Consider the following 19,122-nt stretch of genomic DNA (forward strand, 5'->3'; position numbering starts at 1 on the left):
GCCTTCCGCATACCTTGCTCCCATGTCATTGCAGCATGCGCTTATACTCGTCAAGACGCTTACACCCATTTATCTGATGTGTACAAGGCCAACACCATCATGAATGTATATAGTCAAAGCTTTTCAGTACTACCAATGGAGGATTAGTGGCCTCCATATGAAGGAGATATTGTTTGGCACAATGAAGAGATGCGTAGAAAGAAGAAAGGAAGGCCAAACAGCACACGTATCAGAACAGAGATGGATTCCACAGATAAAATGATAAGATTATGTAGTATCTGTCGTCAACCAGGACACAACAAAAACAACTGTCCCAATCAAGGAGCATCATCTAGATCTTAAGATTTTTGTAACATTTTATTTAGATCTTAAGCTTTTTTTTTAACATTTTTTCTAGATCTTAAGCTTTTCCTAACATTGTATTTCTGTAACAATCAATCATTATATATCATTAAGTTCTTGTTACAACGAGTTTCATAACCAACATCAGTACAAAACATCTGAAAACATAAATAATTCTAACTGATTACAACAATCAAATTAATGTCGTCTCGACCGAACATCATTTCCCTAGCATCCTTATCAGTCTTCATTCGCACCCAACCAAAGATACTGTCAAGTCTCTCAATACTTCTGATTTTTTCCCCTTCTGGTATTTTCCCATCTAACCATCGAACCAGCTCCCTCTTCAGTTGATCTAACGTGGTGATGTTCCAAAACAACATCACCAATTGAGGTTTGTCTCTCGCATAAATCACCTTACCGTATCGACGACGAACACCAAACAAGATAGCCAAATGATTATATGAGTTGTGGAACAATAGGTCACACAACGCATCTATTTATAAGACAAAAAAGGCATTTTATGAGGGACTCGCCAATTGAGTTGGCGACTCCTCTTAAAACCTACACATAGGCGCCAATTGGATTGGCTAGGGCATCTGCCCAAGCCAATCCAATTGGCGCCTCCATTCAAGTTTTAAGAAGAGTCGCCATATGAACAACTTTCATGTTCATCAAAAATCCATTTGAAACTTGGAAGCTCATCATTCATTTCAAAACATTATAGGTCATTTTGACAGAAACCCTAATTTTGGGTCAAGTTCGCAGGGACCTAACTCACTCATTTTTAATTATTTTGAGGTAGGACCAAGTGCATTGCAAAATTTAAGATGTCTACTTCAGTTCTTATGTTGGACAAAATTTCATAACTCTAAAAGAAACACATGAAATAATGCAAGACATTATAGGTCATTTTGACAGAAACCCTAATTTTGGGTCAAGTTCGCAGGGACCTAACTCACTCATTTTTAATTATTTTGAGGTGGGACCAAGTGCATTGCAAAATTTAAGATGTCTACTTCAGTTCTTATGTTGGACAAAATTTCATAACTCTAAAAGAAACACATGAAATAATGCAAGACATTATAGGTCAGATAACAGTTCAAAAACTCAGCAGTCCAACTTCAACTGCCCATAACTTTCTCATAAAAAATTCAAATGATGCAAAATTTATATCCAAGTTCATTGTCTTGAAAAGATCTACAACTTTCATGTTGGAGGTTTTTTCATTTGAGACTTTTTTAAGGGAGGCGCCAATTGGATTGGCGACCCCTCTTAAAAATTACACACAGGCGCCAATTGGATTGGCTAGGGCAGGTGCCCTAGCCAATCCAATTGGCGCCTGTGTGTAATTTTTAAGAGGGGTCGCCAATCCAATTGGCGCCTCCTCCTAAAAGTGGGGTATTTTGGGAATTTTCTTGAAAAATATGGTATTTTGGAATTTTTTTCGAAAATATGGGTTATCTCGGTAAAAAAACCTAAAACCTAAATAAAACATATAGAAGAATACAATAATAATATTAATACAATCAAATATAAATCAATACATTAATATGATTTCTTTAATAGAAATATGATATCCAAATAAATTATATATATTAAAATAAAAAAGCACAACCTTGTTCCTCTCAATCTCAAATTCATGTGCCGGAAGCTTTGCCCAGCGACTCTTTCAACCTAAAAGGTATCTTCTTAATTCTCATTCTCATTCGCATCTTTCACCTTTCAATTTGTTTCCTTTTCGTTCCTCTCTGAACATTGAATCGTTGTTTATCCATTGTTTAGGGTTTTTAGCTTAATTGGATTGCTGATTGTGAATTTTATAGTTACAATAGAAACCCAAATACTGTCCATATAAATTTTGTTATTAAGTTGATTAATTGTCCAAAGGGTATTATAAAAATTGATTTTTTATTGATTTTTGTTTATTTACAATTAATGAATGATCTTAATGGTGAAAAAATGTTTAGAAGTTTAGCTAAACTGGTTGCTGCTTTGTGGTGATGAAGTTGATTTGTTACTGGGTTTGGGTTTGGGGATACATGTTTATGTGTATTAGAGTGATTGGAGTGATGAATTGAATTCTCCTTTCTCAAAGTTATATCCTTTAGATAGTGAATTTGGTTTCTTTTTATTTTATATGTATGGTATGTAGCTTCAACACTTTAGATAGTGAGCGTTGAGGGGTAGCATCTATAGTAAAAAAAGATGGCGGAAAATAGGGTTAGGTGGTTTAGGCATGTAGAGAGAAAGCTTAGGCTTGTGGATTATGTATAAGGATATTAGATCAGATGGAAGATAGCCAAACAACTAGAGATAGGTGAAGATTTAGAAAAATCTTGAGATAAACAAGTTGGATAGAAACATGGGTTTTGATAGAACATTATGGCGTAGTTTGGTCCATGTAACCGACTCCATTTAGTGGGATAATGTTTAGTTTGTCCATGTTGTGGTGTCTTATGTTTTTCACATATATGGTGTCTAGGGCTCATGTTGTGTCATGTCTTATGTCTGAGTCCGAGTCCGTAACTTATGTGATCTCTAGTTTTCTACTGATGGCGAAGAGCATTATCAGAGTAGTAATATTGAAAATGTTAATAGAATGATTTTGCCAAATGATAGATAGTTGAAGCAAAGGGAGTAAATGAGTTTGAACATTGAAGAACCGAGGTTTGAAATAGTAAATCCATAGAATAATTTATAGCTACTAAAATTCACTGATCGAGAGCTAGAATGTATTTCAATTTTCAAGTTTATAACAATGTTTGTGTTGTAAACGTTTTTTCCTCTTTCTCAATTTCAGGTGCAAGAAAATAAAGAGCACAAAGTCCTGTAGAGAATCTGCATTCAAGCGTGAATAAAGAAATGGCATCGTTATTAACTCATACCCATCACATATTGCATACCTCCACTTTCCCGACGCCACGGTCTAGAAGTCAAGGATTGTTGAAATCTGTAAAACCGCTCCAACTCCGGCGATCCAATTTTCCAAGTATTCGCGTTAATCAATCCTTCATATGCTGCACAAAGTTAACTCCATGGGAGCCATCACCCGTTTCGTACGCTCCTACTGATAATCAAAGCGATAATTTCTTGCAGAATACCACCGATATATTTGAAACCCTTGAATCTAGTCAAGTGGATGAGTCACCAACAGCAAATGCTGAAGGGCTTGTGGAGAAAAACGATCAGCCAGGCCAGGAGCTTCAGTTTTTCAAGTGGCCGATGTGGCTTCTCGGCCCTGCCGTTCTCCTTGCGACGGGCATGGTACCAACGTTATGGTTACCAATATCTTCAATCTTTCTAGGTTCCAACATAGCGAGCTTACTTTCCTTGATTGGACTCGATTGCATCTTTAACATCGGTGCAACACTTTTTCTCCTCATGGCCGATTCATGCTCGAGACCTAAACATCCAACGCAAGACTGCAAAAGCAAGGCTCCCTTCAGTTACCAGTTCTGGAACATTGTTGCTACCTTCACCGGATTCATCGTCCCGCTTTCTATGATGTTTGGATCTCAAAAGGGCTTTCTCCAACCTCAGCTACCTTCCATCTCATTCGCAGTTCTGCTAGGTCCTTATCTTCTTCTTTTGTCAGTACAGATTCTGACTGAGTTGTTAACTTGGCATTGGCAATCACCAGTCTGGCTCGTTACCCCTATCATTTACGAGTCGTACCGTGTCTTGCAGCTAATGAGGGGATTAAAACTTGGTGTTGAGCTAAGTGCGCCGGAATGGATGATGCATACAATTAGGGGTCTGGTTTGCTGGTGGGTGCTCATTCTCGGTCTGCAGCTCATGAGGGTTGCTTGGTATGCCGGGTTAACTGCTCGAGCTCGAAAGGATCAATCGTCTTCTTCTGATACTTCTGCTGCTAATGGTATTAGTACTAATTAACACCGTTGTAAACAAATAGTTAGTTATTATGGTTATTTTCTGTAGCCTATAGTGATAAAACCGATAGTGATACATATTTAAAAGCTATATATACAAATAGTTAGATGCCAGAATTCTCTGTTTACTGGCCTTTGTGCTTGGATACAAATTGTTCTTGTGTTATCTTGAATTTGTTAGTTTGGAAAATCATAGCTAAAAGGATATTATATTACTTTTCTATAGAATGTAGAATGATGATACTGGTATGTATCTAGTGTCAAGGAACATATTTCTTTCATTCAGAAATAATAAATATGGTCAATTTATTATTCAGTAAATTTAAATATGTTGTCAGTTTTTTTATGCTATTGACCTTCTTTCAGTTCCTAATAGCTTATAAGTTTGATCTGCATTTAATCTGCATCTTGATCAATACTCCTTGCAATAGCACTAAATCTCCAAGGATCTAAAGTACCCATTTAAGGGAACCTTCTCTATCAAGAGATGCAACTTCCAGGTATGCCAGTACATTGGATATCGAAGGTCTGAAGGTGATGAAGAAAAAAGTTCGGGAACTAACACGTTAATCCACAACTTTTATGTGTCTATCACGTAAGAAGTACAAATCAAATGGGGGAAATAAGAAGAGTAAAAAGGGTGAAGAGATTGATGTGCATCCTGATCCTTCGCGGTGGGAGTATGCCGAGGGTTCGTAGGTCAGACTATAAAGAGATTATGCACAAAACAAGCTGAAAGTCAACCGTGTAGTCAATTTTCAAAACATCTTTACTTGTCTCAATTTCATGTTTTCTTACATCAATACATTGATGACATTGTTGATGTGGGTAAAGATGGATATTGCGGTTTTTGTGTTATTGCAGCTTTACTTGGGGCGAACAATCTTGGCTTTTGATTCAGACATTGTTAGATATTGAAGTTTATCAACACCATCAAATGTATTCCAATGTGTTCTAGGAGTGCGTTGCGGGTAGTTAGCTTGGATGTGCAGAGAGAAGTGGATGACGATTTCTGATATGAGTTACTCTATTGTTTCTACATATAGTGTCATATTGGTCTCGTTGTCCAGGAATTTTAACATCACATTCTTCGAGCCGTCACAAAATTATTGTAGTTGGTTTTGTTGACAATAATCATTGGGTTCAGGTGAAATTGAAAATCCGATTGTCTGCTGTCTCCTGTCACATATAGATGAAGACAAAACTGTAGTGAAGATGCAAGAAGTTAAAAATACAAATAGAATGATTTGAAGGGTTATTATTCTCATTACAAGTTACAATACATATACAAGAGAGAGAGGATCATTCATGATCCAAGAATCAAGGGAACTTAATGTACAAGCTACCAATAAGGAAACTAATGAAGACAAAATCAAATATTTTAATTACATGTGATTTGTGGTTAATTACTGTCAAGATAGTATTAAGTGACTTGTCTAACAACCCCCCCCCCCCCCCCCCCCCCCCTTAAACTTGAGGGTGATATAATTACTCTAAGTTTGTCTCTTAACAGATTGAACCTTGAGTGAGTGAGAGCTTTGGTGAGGCAATCTGCAACTTGGTATGCTTGGTATGCTGAGGGTACATAAGCAATTGTGACTTCATTTTGTAGCACTTTGTCTCTGATGTAGTGCACATCGATTTCAATGTGTTTAGTTCTAGCATGCATCACTGGATTGGAAGCAAGAGCTTTAGCACTTAGATTGTCACACCACAGAATAAGATTTCTTAATTGGGGCAATTTTAACTCTTGCATTAGTGAGCATGTCCACGTAATTTCAGCTGCCAAGTCTGCTAATGCTCTATATTCTGACTCAGTTGATGATCTTGACACTACCTTTTGCTTCCTTGAAGACCAAGATACTAGAGTTTCACCAAGAAAAACACAATGCCCTGCAATTGATTTTCTATCATCTATGCTTGTTGCCCAATCTGCATCTGAAAACCTTGTGATGTCTAGATCAGTTGATGATTTAATATGTAGACAGTGATCAATGGTGCCTTGAAGATATCTGAATATTCTTTTTATACCTTGCCAATGTTCCATTGTAAGAGAACTCATGTACTGACTCAATTTGTTGACAGAGAAGGCTATGTCAGGTCTTGTGTTGGTTAAGTACTGCAGTGCTCCCATGGCTTGTCTGAATAGAGTTGCATCTTTCATTGGTTCCCCCTCAATGGTAAATTGTCTACCACTTACCATTGGTGTTGAAAAAGCAGTGACTTTTTCAAAGTTGAATCTTTTGAGTAAGTCTCTAATGTACTTGGATTGCTTCAAGTACAAGCCACTACTGTTTCTTTGCACTTCAATTCCCAAAAAGTAGTGCAATTGGCCAAGATATTTTAATGAGAACACAATGTTTAACTATTTGATAAAAGCTTCCAAAAATTTGTTATTGCTACATGTGATGATGATATCATCAACATAAATGAGGAGAAAGGTTGTGTGATCAGTACCTTTGAGAAAGAATAGAGAGGTGTCACTTTTGGTGTTCTGAAATCCCCAACTTAACAGTGCATGTTTGAGGCTATCATACCATGCTCTTGGTGCCTGTTTCAAACCATAGATTGCTTTTGATAGTTTGCAGATGTAATTTGGATGTGTGGAGTTGAGAAATCCCTCTGGTTGATGCATATGGACTTGTTCTTTTAGGTATCCATTTAGAAATGCATTATTTATGTCCAATTGTCTAATGTCCCAGTTGAGATGAACTGCTACTGACATGATAATTCTAATTGTGCTAGCCTTTGCCACAGGACTGAATGTTTCATCATAGTCTAATCCAGCAGTTTGCTGAAAACCCTTAGCAACTAATCTTTCCTTTCTCCTTTCAATGGATCCATCTGCTTTGTACTTGGTTTTGAAGATCCATTTTGAGTCAATAATATTTTCTTGGCCTGTGTATGGTACTATATTCCATGTGTGATTGGACAGGAGAGCTTTGTACTCATTGCTCATTGCTTCCTTCCAAAGTGGACTAGTGAGTGCCTCCTTCACATTTCTTGGTTCAGTTTCTTGTATTTCTAATTCAGTGAGACCAATGTAGGGTAATTTTGGTTTATGAATCCCTACTTTGCTTCTAGTGCGCATTTTGTGAGTTGCCACCGCTTCATGTTGATCATTGATGTTATTACTTGTCTCAACAGTGTCTTAATTTGATGCCATAGTTTCAATGTTGTTTTCCTCTACATTGATTGAGTCACCTTCACTTTGAATAGTGAGTTGTTGCTGAGTTTCAATATTTGTAGTTAGTGAGCTGTTGTCTTGACTTGCAACTGGTGTGCGAGTGTCCTGACTTGCAGTTGCTTCTGTTTCATTTGTTGGACTCGGATTATCATTACCTGCACGACATAAAGGAAATAAACTGTGTAAATGGTCAGTATTGGTTATCTCTTCCAATGGCCTTTTTGTGTTGAGGAAGCCATCATGAAAAGGGAAGTGATTCTCATTGAACACAACATGTCTTGAGATAAAGACTCTTCCATGGGAGTTGAGACATTTATAACCTTTGTGAGAGTTGTTGTAGCCTAGAAAAACACATCTGGTGGTGTGGAATTGCATCTTATGTTGATTATATGGTTTGAGACAGGGATAACAGGCACATCCAAAAGGTTTTAAAGCTTTATAGTCAGGTTCCTTTTTGGTGATTAGGGTGTAGGGACTTTTATTGAAATTTGTTGTTGAAGGCAACTTGTTGATCAAATAAACTGCAGTTGAGAAAGCATCCCACCAAAAAGACATTGGCATTTTGGCCTGAGCAAGTAGAGTTAAGCCTAGCTCAGCAATATGTCTATGTTTTCTTTCAGCTATACCATTTTGTTGGGATGTGTATGGACAAGACATTCTAAATTGTATGCCCGCTTCTAATGCTTGTTTCTGAATTGGTTTGAATTCACCACCACCATCACATTGGATAGTCTTTATCTTTTTGTTCAAATGATTTTCCACCATGTTTTTAAATTGAGAAAAAGCATGTATGGTTTCAGATTTATGTTTTAAGGGAAAGATCCAAGTAAATATGCTATAGTCATCTATGAAATGGACATAGTATTTAAAACCAGAAGTGGAATTTATTGAGGAAGGACCCCATACATCCGTGTGAATAAAATCTAATGGCTCAAGGGCATGTGAACCAGAAGACTTAAATGGTAAAAGATGCATTTTCCTAAACTGACAAGCTTCACAGAAAGTAGGGTGGTCACTATCACTAGGTGGTGTCTTGATCTTGCAATTCTTCAAGACTTTGTCTAGCACTTTATTGTTGGGATGTCCAAGTTTTCTATGCCAACTTTCCTTGATTGAAATGTAAGCACAGGGGTCATTGGACTTATTATCTGATTCTGAGAGTTGGTACAATCCATCTTTAAGTCTCCCTCTTATGAGTGCCTTCCCTATTATTTTGTCCTTCACAAAGCAACAATCAACATCAAACTCAACAGTGATGTTATTATCATTAGTCAATTTGGATATACTAAGTAGATTTTTGGTAATGTTTGGTACATATAACATGTTATGCAATTTAAGTGAATTTAGATTGGATGAACATGTACCAATAATATCCAGCTTAGCACCATTTCCAACAACAAGTGAATTCTTACCATTATGCTCGGTTAAATCTTGAAACTTTTCTGTTTGATGTGTGACATGATTGCTTGCACCACTGTCAAAGTACCAATCATAGTTTTGTGCATAGTGAGGTGAGGCCAGATATGCACTGTGTGTATCACCTTTGTTTGCATCAGTTGATAAATTTGAGTAAGATTTGTCAAACATGTGGAAGCGATTCATTGCTATATGACATGTTTTGTTGCACACTTGACATGTTGGTTTGAACATTCTTCCTCTGCCTCTGTCTCCTCTATGGTTTCTGAAATTGGAGCCTCTCCAATTTGAGTTTTGTGTATTTGAGTTGAACTTGTTGCCTTTGTATTCAGTTTTGTTGACAACGTTTGCAGAAGCATTGAGAGACATATTTGTGAGTTTATTGAGTTGATCGAGCCTACTTTCAAAGGCTAAGAGTTGAGCTTGTAGATCAACCCAGGTGAGTGATGATTGATCTAAGAGTTTGACTATTATAGGGTTGTAGTCAGAGTCCAAACCATTCAAGATTTGAATGATTAAATCCGAGATTGTGACAGAATTACCCGCGAGCTTTATTTGATCAGTTAGCTTTTTCATCTTAGTCAGATACTCCTCCATTTTTAGATTTCCTTTTCTTGTACCATGGAATTCAGATTTCAAATATGATTTGAGATCTGGATTGAGCACCTGCCAAACTTTGAGCCGCATCCCAAAGTTGTTTGGAATTTTCGCAGTGCATCAACTGTGTTACAATGTTAGTGGTCATTGAATTCAATAACCACCCAAGCAGCATTTGGTCATCTGCTACCCATTCTTCAAAGCTTAGATTTTTGGTCTTGTTTGAATCAGTAGCAGTGATGAACTCTTAAGGACATTCTTTTATTCCTAGTATATAGCCATCTAGTTTACAGCCCCTAATGACAGGTAAAACTAGTGACCTCCACAAGGGAAAATTATTTCTGTCCAGCTTGACAGAAACTGATGTTGGTAGGTCATTTTTCTTTGAATTAGCAGCGGTTGTCATTGTGGTTATTGTGGATCGAGAGCTTTCAAGCTTAAAGCTCTGATACCAAGTTAGAAATACAAATAGAATGATTTGAAGGGTTATTATTCTCATTACAAGTTACCGTACATATACAAGAGAGAGAGGATCATTCATGATCCAAGAATCAAGGGAACTTAATGTACAAGCTACCAATAAGGAAACTAATGAAGACAAAATCAAATATTTTAATTACATGTGATTTGTGGTTAATTACTGTCAAGACAGTATTAAATGACTTGTCTAACACAAGAGTATGAGAATCAACATATACTGGATGTATTAGGCAAAGAAGTTAGAAAGTCAACATAATTTGTTTTGTATTTATGTTGTAACACTTTTTTGCATGATATGTATATATTTTATCGGGTATAGTTTATTAGAAATGTCAAATATTTATGTTTTTTTCTAAAACTCACAGCTGCTTATTGAATTTTTCTAAATTTTCAAAAAATTTGGTATGTATTTTTTCAAAAATCTAGTACTTATTATATGTTATCGGATTTTTCTAAAAAAAATAGAATATATGCATGGGATATTTCAAAAAACTAGTATTTTGTCCACAATTTTGCATATTTCTATGATTTTTTATCGCCAATTTCGTAAATGAATGATATTTCATAAAAATTTGTTAAATATATGATATTTGTTTTCAAAAGACTCAGGGCTTGTTTGATATGGTTTTGGAAAACTGTTTTTTAGTTTTTAAAAATTAAAAATTATAAAATTTGTTTGGTAGTCTAATTTTATAAAACTATTTCTCAAAACTATTTTCTATTTGTGAGTTTTTAAAACTAAAAATCTAAAATAGGTTTTAGAGGTTTTGATTTTTTGGTTTTTAGTTTTGGAAATTATGAAGAGGACAAAACAAGAAAAAATGGTACTATATTCATCAATGGCAAATTTGTAACGATATTCAACTTTAAAACAATTTTTAAAAATTAGATTATCAAACATGTTTTTTTCTCAAAACCTTTTTTTAAAACTTAATTTCCAAAATAGTTTTTAAAAACTAAAAACTAAAACTCGTTCAAACGGGCCCTCAGTATTTCTTCAATCAAATGAAAAATTTACAAAAAATTGGATACTACAATGAAAAATTCGATAATGATTATAATTTTCAACCACCTATTTTTTTAAACGGCCAAAGTTATTAATAGTTAATAATTAGTTGTCACACTCGGATGTTTCAGGCATTATCTCAATAAGAAATATGGCAAAAAAAAATGCACGACACCGCTCTGACATAGTTGCATTAGCCATATATGATACTCCTATTCTTATCCTTCATTTGTATTGTATATATTGTTCATCGTATTTATAAGATGAACAATATTTTTTTTAATAAAAAATATTTATGAATAATATATGAACAATATCTGTAAATAATATTTATAAACAGTAATTTTAAAGTAGTGAAACAAAGTTGGTGAATGAAATGTAAAAAGTTAGTTAATGAAATGATGAAGTTGGTTAATAAATGTTCAAATATTAAAAATAATTTTTAGTTGTAAAATAAACTTGGTTAATGAAAAGTAAAAAATTGATTAATGAAGTTAATGAAGTTGATTAATAAAAGTCTCGATATTAAAAATAATTTTAAGACTAAACAAAGTTGGTTAATAAAATATAAAAAGTTAGTTACTAAAGTTATGAAGTTGATTAATCATACCGTCTTATATAAATATCCTTTAATTCAAAAATAAATAAATAAAGTAAATTAAAATAATAATTTTTTATTTTTATTTTAAAAATATATTATTATAATATTTCACTGTTCACCGTATTGATAAACAATAAAATACGGTGTAGCGGTATGTTTGTGGTGTAGGAACATCTTTTTCTATATGATATTACCCTTAAATTTTAATAGGCTTAGTTGCAATTTTGATACCCTATTTTGTCTTTTTTTGGGATTTAGGTCTCCCTATTTTAAAAATTACGAATTTGGTCCGTTTCTTAAATTTTATGTTGAATTTTGATTTCTTTTTAGGGACTAAAATCCAATACAAAATTTTTAAAAATGCACAAAAATATGATTTTTTAAAATGGGGATCAAAATTCAAAATTCAAAAAATAAAATAAATGGAATGAAGTTGCAATTGAGCCTTTTTAATAATAACAAGCATATTTTATTGAATTTTACTGGGATTTAATTGATATACACTGACAGTGTAAAAGGATTTTACACCGTCAGTTAATCCTATCCGTTTGATATTGAAATAAGTTTTACTTTTATTTTAAAAACCTATAAAATAATGCAAACGGGTGATGGTGATGAATCGCCAGTGTAAATCTTTTTACTGACATTTGGAATATGTTTTTGCTTAAGACTTATAGGTTTTACTTCTAATATGTTTTTGCTTAAGACTTAATAGGTTTTATTTCTAAATATGATATTTTATGAATTTTGATTAATTTATTTTAATTTTTAACAATTATATGTCTATTGGAACTAATTGTAATAGTATTTGTGTCACTAAAATATCATTTGTTGTGCCTTTTGCTCTTATTCTATTTCTTATTTGGGAATGACAATTATGTGTTTATTGGTATTAGTTATAATAATATCGGTGTCACTCAAATATCGTCTGTTCTACTCTCTGCTCTCCTTCTTTTTTCTTTTTGGGAATGGTCGCGTCGTTATTCAATATTGATAACATAAAGTATTTTATTTGTTTTTTCTTCATGGTTTGAATGTTTGAATCGTTTTTTATAAAACAAGATTCAATCACTTTTTTATGGATTCTAGATCTTCGTTCTTCATTCTTCACTCAAGTGATCCAACCACATCTTAGTTGCAAGACGATTCTCATGCACACAGATTTGAGGAGAGGAGAAAAGAAATGAAAGAGAAAATAGAAGAAAGAGAAGATTAGTTTTTGGAGAAAAGAAGAAAAATGTATTGAATTAATTTTTACAAGTACAAAGACTCTTCCTATTTATAATGAGATTACTTGCACATCAAGTAGTTCTCAAAATAACTCCATTCGACTTATTACAACATGCATTTGAATTTCTAAATTTGACATAATACGAATTATATTCGACTACCTATCAAATACACACAACTTCGACTACTACTTGCAACATCCAAATTTTTGTCGAATACATGTAGATCCAACTACTACACACTAAGTTCAACTCATACGAATACATGTTGCTTTGAATTCTGCAACTACACATACATGCTTAACACAAATAATTATATATTTAACACACCACCTAATTTATTGTGTCGTTATCTACATTTATCATAGTTCTCAATCTCTTGAACAATTCCACTTGCACAACTTTTGCCATGATGTCTGCAATCTGATTCTCAGTTATGCAGCATTCTAAGCTCAGTTTTACATTTGATAATTGCTCTCTAAGATAATGAAATTTCATCTCAATGTGTTTTCTTCTTCCACATGCTATTGGATTCTTGGGAAAATTAATAGCAGATATGTTATCAATCTTCATGATTATTGCTCAATGATTTTCACCTGCAATCTCTTCGATCAAATTTACCATTTATGTTGCTTGACATGCACAAAGAGAGGTAGCTATTTACCCATCCTCACATGATTATGGATCTACAATTGTTTCTTTTCTTGAGCTCCAAAAAACTGGTGCACCACCTAGCATAAACACATAATCAGTTGTGGATTTTCTATCTCAGCATCACCATACCAACTTGAGCCAGTGTATCCCACTAGTTTGCATTCCTTTCCTACATGTGTTACATGAAACAAAATTCCATAATCAATTTTTCTATTGAGATACCTTAGTATCCTCTTAGTGGTTGCAAGATGAGCCATCTTTGGCTTTTGCATGAACCTACTCACCGTGCCTACACTATATGCTAGATCAAATCTTGTGTGACAAATGTATATTAATGATCCAATAAGTCTTCTATACTGAGTTGGATTGACTTCATCTTCATCTTGATCCTTTGTCAATTACAATCTTGGTTCAACTGGTGTTGAAGTTGCATTGCAATCCTCCATCTCAAATCTTTTGAGTATCTCACTTGCAGATTTTCTTTGGTGTAACATTAAGCCTCTACTACTCTTGTAGATTTCGATACCAAGGAAATATGAAATATTTCCCAGGTCACACATTTGGAATTCCTTGCTCATGTCACATTTGAAATCTTGAATCTCCTTCTTGGAGTTGTCTGTTATCAACATGTCATCTACATATAAATAAAGTATGAGCAATTTACTTATGCTTCTTCTAACATATACACCATACTCATTTATGCACTTTACAAACTCTTTCTCTCTTAGAAAGTTATTTATCTTCTTATTCCAAGATCTTGGAGCTTGTTTGAATCCATACAGGGCTTTGTGCAACCTGTATACCTTGATTTTTGCCCTTACTTTAGAAAGTTGAATGGTTGTCATACATAAACATCTTCTTCTAAGGAACCATTCAAAAATTCACATTTCACATCTATATGACACATATACCAGTTGTTTATATTTGTTAGTACAACAATCAACATGATTGTTGCAATCCTATAAAATGGTGAAAAAACATTATCAAAGTCAATTCCTTCTCTCTAAAGAAATCATTTGGCTACCAGTATTGCTTTGTGTCTAGTTACTTCTCCTTTTGGATTCAGCTTCACTTTGTACATCCACTTCACATTAATTTCCTTCTTACCTTGTGGAAATTCGACTAGTGACCAAGTTTTGTTGACCTCTATGGATTTCAATTCCTTCTATCATGGCTTGCATCCTCTTTGAGTCCTTGAATGCCTCATTTACATTGACTGGCTCAATATCTTCATTGAAAGCATAATGTACCAGCTTATCTTCATTATTTACCACACCATCTGATGTGATCACATATTCCTGCAGCTTGCAGGCATGTTTCTTGTCCTTTGAGATCTACTTGTGCATGCTTGAACCCCAACTTCTTCTGGTCAAATTCTACTGCTAGTTTCACTAGCTGGTTCATCACACCAGACTCTTACTGAATCTTTCTTAACATTTTTATTTCAATCCCACTTCTTCAGCTCATCTATGACCATATATTTGTTGGTCACAACTTGCTTGTTCAAGGGATCAAACTGTTTGTATCCACCAGCTTAGTGATATCCTATCAGTATCATCTAGCTTGACTTGTCATTAGTTTCTTTTCTAAACTGGAATTGGCCAGGCACATGTCTATGTGCTATGGATCCAAACACCTTCAGATGACTTAAGTTAGGTTTGACACTAAACCAACATTCTTTTGATGTAATTTCTTCTAGCTTCTTGGTTGGACACCCATTCAAGATGTATGTTGTAGTCGACACAACTTCACTCCATAATTCATTTAGTAGAGGCTTTCCCTTTAACATACTCCTTACCATGTTCATGATGGTCATATCCTTCCTTTTAGTAGTACCATTTTGTTGAGGAGTGTATGGTGGCATCACCTCATGCATAATACCTTCTCTTTTACATAGTGCATCAAAGTCTTTTGAAACATATTCTCCACCACCATATGTCCTCAAGATCTTGATCTTTTGGCCACTTTATCTCTGCACCATAGATTTAAACTTTGTGAACACCTCAAGCAGATCCTTTCATTCTTGATTACGTATGTCCGGAATTTTCGACTGAAATCAACTATGAATGTGTAGCGGGGTATTCGTTACCATTGGAGATATTGACTAAATCCAAGGTAAATCATACAAGTCGAGTCGTCACCGCACTTCTATTTATCCAAAGGAATGGTTAGAAAGCGAACAAAAACCTAAAAGTTTTATCGAATCAAAAACTAGTAAAAATGTCAGAGATCTGGGTAAGGGGGTTGGTTATGTAATGGGAAGGTGTTAGGCACCCAAAACATCCTAGGTACTCCTAGGGAGCCCTTTTCACATTTGTTGTAAGATTGTTGTTTTTTTTGAAAAATTATTTGTGCAAACATGACTGAAGGGATGAGAAAAGCGTGTATGTTTATCTAATGCACTATGTACTAAAGGGAGGGTCAAAAGAAAATGACTCGCACGGGTGTCGCATCCACTGCATACGTATCTCGTCGGAATATGAGAATCAGAGTCTTCGTAGCTCGGCTACCTAGGGGTTAAAGGGAAGTATGCTCGGTAAGACATCGCGTCTTATGCCTACGTATCTCATCTGGAATGAGAATCAGAGCAAGTCGTAGTTCGGCTAACTATGGGGTTATGGATTGAGTTTTGGACGAACGACGTTACTACGCAATCTACCGGATGCTCGACCTTTGGAGACTTACTCGCTTGCAGTAGAAGGAGTTAACGTGTTCTTAGGAGAAGAAAAATCAATGAGTTGGTAGGGTTATGGATACTCATGCAAAAAGGCAGTCCTTGACGAAGGAACCGCGCTACCTGTGGGGATACGAACACATACAAAACAAACATGTATAAAGTAAACGTGCCAACAAGGCAATCAGAATAAATCTCCCAAATGGTATCCCACAAGCAAAGTGGAATATCCAGCGAGCTATCCTTGCAAAAGTCATGTGAGCCTTCACAAAAACTCAACAAAAGGGTTAGTGAAACACGATAAGGATTAGGAGAAAACATGCTATGACAAACGTAAGTCAGATTAGAGCAAAACAGAAAAAAGCAAATGTTACTGTCGCGATCGCTACTGTCTCGCCTAGCGAAGGCTTGGCGAAGCGTCGCTGCGTGCTCGCCTAGCGAAGGTGCTAGCGAGCGCCTGCGGGTTTTGGATTTTTCATGGATAACAGCATGGTTTCAGAAACCTCAAACCCTGTGGCATACACTTCAGAAATTAAACGAATAAGCATTCAAGGCATTATTTATACATTCATACATAATTATGAACCCGTGGGCAAAAAACTAATGAAATTCATCCATCATACCTCAAACATTCAGAGTATTCAACTTCAAAGCGCAAAGGTAATGGGAATAAGGGCAAACCTGATTGGAGAGATCGGTTGAAATCAAATGGCACGGCTGGATTTGCAAATCAATGTTAGGGTTTGCTTGAGCTGAAAGTGTGTGAGTCAGAATGAACCTTTCAGAGTTGCCTGGAGGTTGCTGCAGATTAATTCTCACTCTCTCTATCTAGGTTTCTCTCCAGGTTTTGTCCAGGGTTTTGTTTCAATGAAAGCTCTAGTATTTATAGCCTAATATTGGTAGCTTAGTGGGCTTTTGAGAGAGGTCTAAGTCTGAGATTTATTTATTTATTTATTTATTTTCAAAACACGCAGGCTTCGCCTAGCGAGCATGACAGCTCATGAACAAACCTTTGCTCCTTCAAGATTAACGTTTTGACTGACGAATAGACCCCTGTTGGAAGTAAATCAAGTTTTTCCCTTGTGTTGACTGATCATCTAAATAGAACCCACAAAGTGTCCTGGATGATGTTCAAGCTTCTTGGAGCTAATCCCGATTGACATGATGAAATGCAATGTATCTAATGTTAAATGACCTAAAAATGAATGCGTGAATAAGGAGGGCAAATTTTGGGGTGTTACAGAATGTAACAAAGTACTTATTACCTCCAATCAATTCTACTTGAAGAGGACCACACACACCTATGATATCAAGAGTGGCTTTCGAATTACTTTTTTCATCTTTGTTGAAGTTGTTTTTGTGTTGTTTTTCCTAAACACATTCTTCATACACTTCATTTGGAATCTGGATTTTTGGTAAACCTGAAACCATGTTTCTTCTCTTCAGATTGTTGATGTCTTTGAAGTTGATATGGCCAAGCCTGTAGTGTCATAGTCATTCATCCTTGCTAGCTGCAATTTCCAGAAACTTGTGTTCCATCACATAAATTCCAATCTTGAAGGTTCTATTTTAAGATATAAGTGACTTCAAGATTAACTTGCCACTTGAGTCGAGTACTCTTATCATCTTATCTTCTACCAACACTTGGTAATTCTTCTCAATCAGTTGTTTTATATTGAGCAAGTTGCTTTTCATGTCCGATATGTACAATACATTAGAAATTACTGATCTTTTGTCATCTTTCCTTATGATCAGAACATCATCAATACCTTTAGCAGATAGGGTATTGTCATTTGTAAACTTCGCCTTATTCTTTATAGAGGGACTGATGTTGACAAACCAATCTCTCCTTCTAGTCATGTGTGATGAGCATCCCAAGTCTAAGTACCATTGATCCTTGAACCTTTCTTCTTCTTTTGTTGTGACTATCAACAACACTTCTTCTTCTTCTTCTTCTTTTTCTTCTTCATGTTTTGCAAGTCTTGCATCATTTTCTCGATTATTTCTTTTGTTTTCAAGAAAATCACTAGCATAGTGACCATGTTTCTGACAATTGAAGCATTGAATATGACTCTTATTGGGTTTCCTTCCACCATTTCTTCCTCTACCTGCAACACGACCTATGTGATTACTTTGGTTTGTGGGTTATCTCTAATTCGACGAATTTCCTTCTTATTGGTGACTCCTACCATTTGAATTGTTATAACCTTCTTTATTTTTATTATTGCCACATCTTCCTTTGCTTTTATTTTCTTTTACTAATTATGCTTGTCGAGCTGCATCACCTTTCGTCTTGCTTGTAAATCTTTTAGCAATTCTTTGTATGAGATAGAAGCGCCTCTTGAAGCTTTTCTTTTGTCATGCTTGACAGGTCCTTCGACTCTTCTATGGCTGCAACCACATGATCGAATTTCGGAAGCAATGAGCTTAAGAGTTTTGCAACTACCGAACTTGATGTTAACACTTCTCCACACATCTTGATTTGATTAGCTAGTCTTGTTACCCTAGTGAAAAAATCAACCACACTTTCACTTTCTTCTATCTGAAGTAACTCATACATTATTTGTGAGTTTGTAACCTCACATCTTTCACTTTCTCAACAGCTCCAAAAGATTTCTTCAAGATGTCCCATGCTTTCTTCGATGAATCTACATCACCCACTTTCTCAAGGCTGTCTGGATCAACGCATTGAGGATTATAAAGAGAGTTTTATAATCCTTCTTCTTCAAATTTTTATGTGCAACCTTTTGTTCATCTGTGGCATTGTCGCCAATTGGTGTTACTTCATTCTTCACAAGATCCCAATATCTTGATAGCAGAAGACAACCTTCATATGCTTACACTATTTATCATAATTCTTGTCATTCAAGATGGGAAGATTCGCTGAAAAATGCTCGTTGGATGAGAAATCATTACTCATTTCTCTAAATACTAGATGTTTGAATCACTCTTGATAAAACATGATTCAATCACTTTCTTGATTTATTCAAGATCCTCGTTCTTCACTCTTCACTCGAGTGATTCAACCACACCTTAGTTGCAA

At 35.2% G+C, this 19,122-nt stretch overlaps 1 protein-coding gene across 1 annotated transcript; it reads left to right on the forward strand.

The window, feature by feature from the left end:
- Positions 1-1,888: 1,888 nt before the first annotated feature.
- Positions 1,889-4,556, forward strand: LOC127105302 (uncharacterized). The gene is made up of 2 exons (XM_051042469.1): positions 1,889-2,026; positions 3,146-4,556. The coding sequence occupies exon 2, from the start codon at positions 3,208-3,210 to the stop codon at positions 4,237-4,239; it is 1,032 nt and encodes a 343-aa protein (XP_050898426.1). The 5' UTR covers positions 1,889-2,026; positions 3,146-3,207; the 3' UTR covers positions 4,240-4,556.
- Positions 4,557-19,122: the final 14,566 nt, after the last annotated feature.

This window comes from Lathyrus oleraceus, chromosome 7, assembly GCF_024323335.1.
Source record: "Lathyrus oleraceus cultivar Zhongwan6 chromosome 7, CAAS_Psat_ZW6_1.0, whole genome shotgun sequence".
Lineage (NCBI taxonomy): Eukaryota > Viridiplantae > Streptophyta > Magnoliopsida > Fabales > Fabaceae > Lathyrus > Lathyrus oleraceus.